The 8,891-nt window shown below is 24.9% G+C and overlaps 1 protein-coding gene across 1 annotated transcript in view; it reads right to left on the bottom strand.

Moving 5' to 3' along the window:
• Positions 1–1,510: 1,510 nt before the first annotated feature.
• Positions 1,511–8,891, bottom strand: part of LOC100159540 (ras-related protein Rab-7L1) — a 14,233-nt gene continuing 6,852 nt past the window's right edge. Inside the window, exons 5-7 of the mRNA XM_029486342.1 lie at positions 8,147–8,328; positions 2,380–2,501; positions 1,511–2,315 (exon numbers count right to left, since the gene is read on the bottom strand). Coding sequence (XP_029342202.1) covers positions 2,204–2,315; positions 2,380–2,501; positions 8,147–8,328 — 416 coding nt within the window. The 3' untranslated portion in view covers positions 1,511–2,203. The remainder of the gene's footprint in view (positions 2,316–2,379; positions 2,502–8,146; positions 8,329–8,891) is intronic.

Here is an 8,891-nt window from a genome sequence, read left to right as displayed (position 1 = left end):
AATTTTTGGAAATTTATTTTACGTAGGTATAAACTTTCAAACTCGACTAAACAGTGTTTCGAATACCTACGACTATGTTATTTTGCTCTTTGTCACATAAATAAATTGTTATCCTAAATTGCATAAAATGTCTATAAAATAAATAAAAATGTAAAAAAGTGTCTCATATAATGTCCTATAAATTGATTATAGTTATTTATCAGTTTTAATTGTACCTACCTATATTATAATATTTTAAACGCACTATGCACTCTTGAATCATGAATATGAATATTGAATAATAATAATAATAGTTTTCCATAATACAATATTTGAGTTAGTACAGAATTGAAATAGGACATAAGTACATTATGTGTTGTGTTGAACGGTAGATATATGGTTGTATACTATGTCAACATTAAAATTGAAAGATAATTCTGATCGGAGCTGTTTACTCAAATATTTTTTTTATAACATGCTTACCTGGTACGTGCAAAAATAAATTTTAATAATATTTTTAAAACTTACTACACAATCTGTAAGTGTTTGATTCTATTTAATTTTAAATCTATAGAGGAATATCATTTTAACAGTAAACACTCATTTCCACGAAAAGTATTTTCAGCCTATGATTAAAAAGTTATATTTTTTTATCGTTATTGTTTAAGTTTTCACATCTTTGAATCTTTTTTTATTTCATATTCAGATGTTCCGATGAAGAACATTTTTCCGAGAATTTTTATTTATAAAAATCGAACTTTTAACAAGCAGTTAATTTGTTAAAACTCATAAAAATATTTAAACCTTAAACTTTAGATGAGAGGAGTAAAGAGGCACATGACTACTCTCATAAAAACTTTAAATAATTATTACTTAAAATAATTTAATTACCCAAGAAATTCTAATACATAACACGTAATTTCTCAGAAAAATATTTTGCGAATATAATTCTATGAAATTTAAATGGTTTTTATCGTACAAAAAATTAAAACTTCAAAAATATTTTTAAAAACGTTAATATTTTTTGAGATAATGAGATGATGTATATAGGTATTGTAGAAAGAATCATCCAGCATAATATAAAATATTATTCTGTTATTTTACTCATAAATACTGTTTAAGTTCTCAAAAAGAAACAATAATCACTCAACATTTTGGTAAACCACTAATAATATTGATATTGATAACATTTTTGAATGAAATACATTTCAAAATATTTTATTTAATTAAATAATTTATTTTTATTAATATATAAAAATATAAAATTATTTAAAAACTATATCTATAGGTAATATCTATAGGTATTAAAATACAATAGGTATTATCTATAGGTAAAATGCTACTGTCTTAAGATATTTTTGTATTAGTATTGTTATGATATGTACACTACCTACACAGTTTAAAATATGTTATAATTTCTGTAGGAATTAATAATATAATAATCATCTTCTGTCGTCTACACAATAAATTATTTTATGGATAAATTGAATTGTGGAGAATATATAAGAATTAATAGACATAATACAAGCTGTGTCGTATTGTAAAATCGTACTGTATTTTTCAAGTAATTCAACATAGCAGTTTTTTTTATAAAAAAAAAATTAAAATAAAATAAAATAATGTAGTATAATTAACATACAAATTAAAAACACACATTTTCAAAATCTAAATTTCTAAATTTCTATATAGTAAAATAAATTCACTAATAAAGTAATATAATATGATACAGTTTAAAAGTGTAAAAATGGAAATAATCAATATTGTTAGGATTGAAAAAAATTACGAAACGAGACATGAAACATTAAATGCAGTGACGCAGGGTGGGCACTGTGTTTTCCTGTTATTACGTAATAATATAGTTGACATTGGAAAACGTGAAAGCACAATGGCCCTCCCGATACTACTTAAATCTGTTTAAATCATAGCAATAATAAAACCTGAAATAGGTATCATATTGATTAAATTTAAAAATAATATATAATATTGTATTGCTACAATAGTATCTTATTGAGGCGAACAGGCAATAGCCAAATACGTATATCAGACCTAAATGGCTTGAAACTTAAAATTAATTATAACACATAATTAATAGTATATAATATATAGTTTCAACAGCAATATTGCAAATTAATTACTCGTTGAAATTACCGACAAATGTACAAGAACAATACAGACGATACAGTAAAAACATAGACTTAACGTTTAAAACATTGATCGTTGCAGGCTAACAAAATGAACACGATTTCTTGTTCTCCGCATTAGGACCGGAGAGTTTTACGAGTTCTGGTTGGTCGGTTTCGTCGTTGTACTGTCCCATCATCGAGTTGATTAAAAACCTTAAAAAAAACAATACATATTTTAGATATAATTTTGGACGAGGGGGTTGATAAATTGGCTTACTGCATGGAATCGTTAACCATCAACCCGTCTTTAGCCGAAGTCTCTGTCCAGCCGATAAAATTGTTTTCTTTGTAGAACGCCTCGATATCCAATTGATCGATTTGACGTTGGGGCAGATCGCACTGAAACAATATAATATTATAAAATTTCAATATATGTACGTATATTGCAATATAGCCGTATATTACGGCTTACATGTATGTATGTACTGATGCTGATATACCTAACACTAAACATTTAAATACCTACATTACACATTAAGTCATTATTATACTTATACGCATACGATGAGAAACTTAAGTTAAAAGTAGATATAATAGGTATACTAGTATGATAAACTATGAATACGAGTTAAAATTTAAAGTATTGTAATTTTTTCTGCAACACAGTCCGTGATACTAATACCAAATATCGTATATAACATGAATATATTAGTATATTACAAAATGCTAAAAGAATGTATTTGAGTAGGTATCTGGTAAATAGTCTGCATAATAATCTTGATCAAAATAATTATAATATACAGATTTTCAAGGCGTTCTTCAACTCCAGCTGTAGTGAAAACGGCATCTACTTAAGACAGTATAATTTATTTATATAATATAATATATACATATGTATGAATTATGATTTTACTATTGCCGGTACAAAACTTTTCGGTCGGTCAAACAACTTGAAAATGTAATACAACGTTAGTCATAAATTGATTTTGGTGAAAATTAAAAAAAATGTTGAGAGTAAATCCACAATAACTTTTTATGAGCGTCTGAAGTTGACATTTTGACAAAATTCGTCAAAATCAGGAAATTTGGCAAATTATTTCGAATTAGAAATTCAAAAAAATGTTTTCTATTTTTATCTAAACTTTGAAAATTAAAAATAAGATTCCCCTTAAGTTTTCCTAGATTAAAAAAAAATAAAATTAACCGGAAAGTAAAACTTATTTTTACGAGCTTTTGAAACTAGACATTGAATATTCTCCCGTAAATAAACAAAATATGTTCATATAACAATTTTCTGAATTTGTCTTTATTTGAAAAATAATAACAGAAGGTACTTGAAATTTTTATCAAATGTTTATTTTATAATTTTCTATACGTGATAAAGTTTTCAAAATATTTCGACTAGTTTTGAGTTATTTATAGTCATTTAAAATTGTATTTGTTGGATCAAGCTTGAAAATTTAATACAAGGTTCCTTATAAGTTTTTATAATAACAGTTTATAAGTACTTATAAAGACCCATCAGCACGATTTTTTACAAATATTATTAAATTTAAAATGTTAACAAAATGTACCAATATCTCGAAAATTATCAATTATTGTAATTAAAAAATGATTAATTTTTATAGCTAAAGATTGAAAATTGAAAACAAAGATACTTATAAATAGTATATACTGTAACCAAAATCTCTAAAAAATATTTAAGTACGGTTATTTTTACAGATATTTTAAATTAAAATTTTGACGAAATTATACTAATTAAAACCAAGAATTACGATTTTAGTTATTTTGTTGTAATTTAAAAATATTATTCGTGAATATATGAAACTTTTAGAGTATATTATTATATTTTATACTCACAAATATATTTTCAAATTAGACTAATACTAAAATTGATTATTTTAATCACAATAATATCATAAAATATACCTACTTAGTAATATTATAGGCTGATGATGATCTTATATAATTGAAATCAGATTTAACACCAGCCATTACAGTGACCCACTTATGCTATCTACTGTACAGCAGAGTGACATCTACTTACCGCTTTTTACCTATGACAATGCATTTGTTCAAAATTTGATTTTTGAAATTTTTCATTATACTTATGGATCATATTTTAATATAAGCTTGGATTTTTTTACAACAAACTTTTTTTTTAAATGTGAAGCCACACTTTTTTACTGTAAATTATTACTCAGATAATGTTTTTGGATATTAATTGAAATTTGAATGATTAGCTTCTGAGATAAACTTTATGTAAAATAAGGACAGCAGACCTTCATAATAGGTTTATGAGATATGAGGGTTATAGTTTATGCGAAACAATTATTAAGGACTATATCAATACTAATTTACTAAGAAACTATACTCATTTAAATTTCTATGTAGAAGCTTTAACATTTCTAAAAAAATTAAGTACTAGAGTAATAACTTACAGTAAAAAAGTATGTGTTCTCATTTTAAAAATGAGTTTATCGTCACGGCCCACAGGATTTTATTTAAATGGTGTAAAAAATCCAAGTACCTATATAACATGAAATAATTAATACTGTGATTAAAAATTTCAAAAATCAGAATTTAAATAAATTCAATGTTTAAACGCCGTCAAGTAGGTATAGCTAAGTATTGCTGAACAGTAAGTGTCGAGTGTACCTCGTCATTGAGTAAGTCATATTGCAATGGATGTTTTAAATTTTAATTCAATATAATAACAGAGTATACAGATGAAAATGATTCTGAGTGAAAAAGTTTTAATTTGTTGATAAATAATAGGTTATCAAACAGTTATTTTAATAATTTTTTTTGTTTTTTCGATTATTTAAAAATTACAAAGAATTTTCAATTTTGAATTCCCAAAACTTGTAACCATCGAGATTAGCCATTGATTTTCTATGAGAAAATTCCCTCAAAATTGATGATCGATGTATTTTATTTGCTAGAAAAGGTGTCTTCAGACACACAAATAAAAAAACACACATCATTGTAAAATCAATACAGTCTTCGCTCCACTCAGAATAGCAAGAATATAAAAAAAATGAGGTTGAGCATACTCGGTTATAATATTACTCTGTATATTTAACAATGATTGAGTGTTTATCTTTAGTATCCAGACATATACTTATATGATCGATATTATATTGTAGTGATACGTATAGACAATAATAATAATAGTATGTTTGTATTTCGAAAAGAGCACTTGCATTTTCAATACTAAGATATAGCAAAACATAAGACAATTATTGTTTATTTACAAAAGACAATCGTAATATTACTTTTAACCTGAAAGTGAGACCTATATTGACTATTGAAGCCATAAACGAAAAGAGAAAAGTACAGTTTGATTTTTGTCTTATCAATTTACCATTGCCAACTTCTATCAAACAAGATGATATAAACATAATTTTCTTCTTTAAATATATGATAAATAATAGTAAATGTATTATGATATAAATTATAATACAGTGAAAATTCCATATAACGAACTTCCATTTAACGAAATTTTCTATTCAACGAAATATTTTTAAGAACTATGACCTTCATTGTAAATTTATCTCCAAATAACGAAACTGATGTTTCTATATAACGAAATAATTATTCGATAAAAACCAGTTTTTGTAAATGTTGTCACTATCAAATTGATAGTTTATGTCATACATAGTTCTAAAATTGTACATTCTAAACGCTTTATCAGTGGTAAGAAATGGTTTTAGACAAGAAGCAAATGTTCCCGATGAAATTTAATTTTAAATTTATAATTCATATATAAATTATAAATAATTTATAATTATTACGGTGAGCTTTTATGTACATATTTTATAGACATATAAAAATTATATACTTATAATACTAATTATATCCATATCATGAAATAATAACAAAATTGTATTTTGATCACCTATGGAATAATTATAGAACTACAACAATAACAGAAGTAGTATCTTATACATTTTATTGTTTTTATAGGTACATCGGTAATTTATTCAAATCTTAAGAATTTTTAATTTATTATTTGTTAAAAAAAAATAAAGTACCTAAGTATTCTTGTTTTCTAATTTTCTAATTATGTTTATTAACATAAATTACGGGATAAACGATTACTAACTGAATCAACCTTACAATAATATTACGATATTTTATAGCATTATACTAGCTATTAATTATTATGTTATGCAGAAAATAGAATAAAAAAGAAAAAAAAATTGTAATCAATTTTTAAAATATAAAAAATGGAGAACTAATTAAATATAAAAAAGGTGTTCATAAATATTATAGGTATATATTTTATGTTCTAAAATAAAACGTCTTTTTATGTATAGTTAAAATAATGAATTCAAAACCTATATAACCATCGCTCGGTAGCTTTGATATTTAAAAGAAATAAAATACACAAATATATTCACACGTATTTATTAGTGTTGATTTTATAGTAAATAAATAAAAAAACAGAAGTATTACTACTAATTTAATTACATAGGTACGGTTTGATAAAATGTTATAGGTCATCATCCATCATTACTCATTATCAAGTCACAAAAAGAATAGTATCTTTATAAGTAAATGTTAATTGTTGCGTTATGTGAAGAAACTGATTACAGAATTCATAGTTATTTATATAATAATATAAGCACTTGAATTATTTATTTAATTTTTTTTTTAATCTTAGCTATTTTATGTTCTCGCAAATAAAACACAAAATAAATAGTTATTTACTTTATGTGAATTATATCTAACATGTTTGGATTAGTAATTATTGTATTACAACTAACGTACGTTATTGTATTGTATTGCATTCGAATTATTATTTACGTTAATTAATTTTTTTCTAAAATATAATTCGTACGACTGAATTAATTGATTGCCAGTTTCGACATATTATACATACATATAAATACATACATAATGAATGTATTATTTGAGATTAGGTACAAAATATTTTGTAATCTATATTAACAGCTACATATTAAGTTTTTTGTCTTCATTATACTACCAATAACTATTAAGTACATAAATTGAAAAATAATTATGTCTTTAGGTCATACATCTTATTTACGTTATCTCCAAACTAATTGACGATAATATTACTACTTAACTATTCCTCACACAATTATTTACACTTCACAGAGCCTCTAATATAAATAAACAAACTATAAATACCACATCTATATACTATGAGCTTAATTTATGGTTTTATCTCATAATGCTGCATAGTTTAATACAAAGGAATGTAATTTGTTTATTGATTTAAAAATGAATGATTTACAATGACAACATGTCTATGGAGGACGCCACACACGAGCTATTTAAGGTGTTTGATACAGACAATTGCAATCAAATGTTACGATTAATTAAAATTTTAAATCTTAAATATTTTTAATTACTAATTCAAAGTATTTTAAAAGTGGTCCCATGACAATACCAACAATAGTTGTTGCGTTAAAACCCCGGATTATACATAAAAAGGGTTTTATGCGGAACAAGCTTGCGAGTATACAATTTGAATATATTTACAGCAGATTTCCTAAATTTTTCCACTACATAGAAAATAACGTTATGTGTGATGTAGTATTTTTTTTTATTTTTTTTTTAATATCAATGCTATAAACAAATGAAATAAACAGATGAAAAAAACAAAAATCACGAATCTTTTCGAATGAACGATTGTATTAAAATAAAACACGACACGACATGTCTCTTTGTATTGTAAAAATGTAATAAAGCTACTGAGAATGTCTGTGTAAGTTTGTCCCACACAAAACCATTTTCATGGATAAATTACTAAAGTAAATATTTTTTTCGTTCACGTTAATTCTCGTGTATAACAATTTCGTCTTATCGATTTCGCCTTATCTGATATGTATACAATTGCCGTTAAACCGTCCTAAAGATACTAAATAGGTATGGGGACAAAGACCTTTAAGATATAAAATATTTATATGAACCTAGTGCTTTAATAATTATAATATTGTCGTAATTATTGTAACACCTGAAGCGTTTAAAGATAGTCAAATGTTACGTCGATGATGAAAAAACGTCCTTACTTTATTTCCCAACAACATGCACGGTATGGGACCGCCGTCTAATTGAGTGCATTTTGCATCCACATCTTTTTTCCACTTGAGCGTGTTTAAAAACGAATTCTTATTTGACAAATCAAACATAATCACACATCCATGTGCGTCTTTGTAGTACACGCGGGTCATCCACGTAAACCTCTCTTGACCTAAGCATGTAAAAAAACAGTGTCATGATTATACATAAATAGGTAGGTAGTAGGGACATTTATATTCAAGGTTTACATAAAAACTTGATAGCCATACGTAGGCACAGTTAGATTGACTGACCTGCATTTTAATATATTTCACTTCAAGTTTATTTAATAATTACTAATTATAAGATATCAGTATTTGTATTTTGATATAAATTATAATTTTTAAATTTACGCTATACAGCACAAGCTAAATATACCTATAAAATCCAAATGTACCCAAATATATAGGTTTTACTATATAAGAATAAAAATTCCATTGACATTTTTTAGAAAGTTTTTAAAAATACAGCAGCTCCGTTCTCCATTATTGTAATGAGAAGTATAAATATGTTACTATAAAAATTAGACCGAGTCACACGAAGTAAGTAACCTGCAGTAGGTAAACATAATACATATTATATGCAACTAAAGTTATACCACTATAATACTATACTGGGTGATTCTTTTATCATAGAACACTCATTATTTCAGAAAGTGTACATTTTTTGAAAATATTTTTTTACATTAGTTTCAAG

Source organism: Acyrthosiphon pisum, chromosome X (genome assembly GCF_005508785.2).
Source record: "Acyrthosiphon pisum isolate AL4f chromosome X, pea_aphid_22Mar2018_4r6ur, whole genome shotgun sequence".
Lineage (NCBI taxonomy): Eukaryota > Metazoa > Arthropoda > Insecta > Hemiptera > Aphididae > Acyrthosiphon > Acyrthosiphon pisum.
This window is presented reverse-complemented; position numbering and strand designations above follow the sequence as displayed.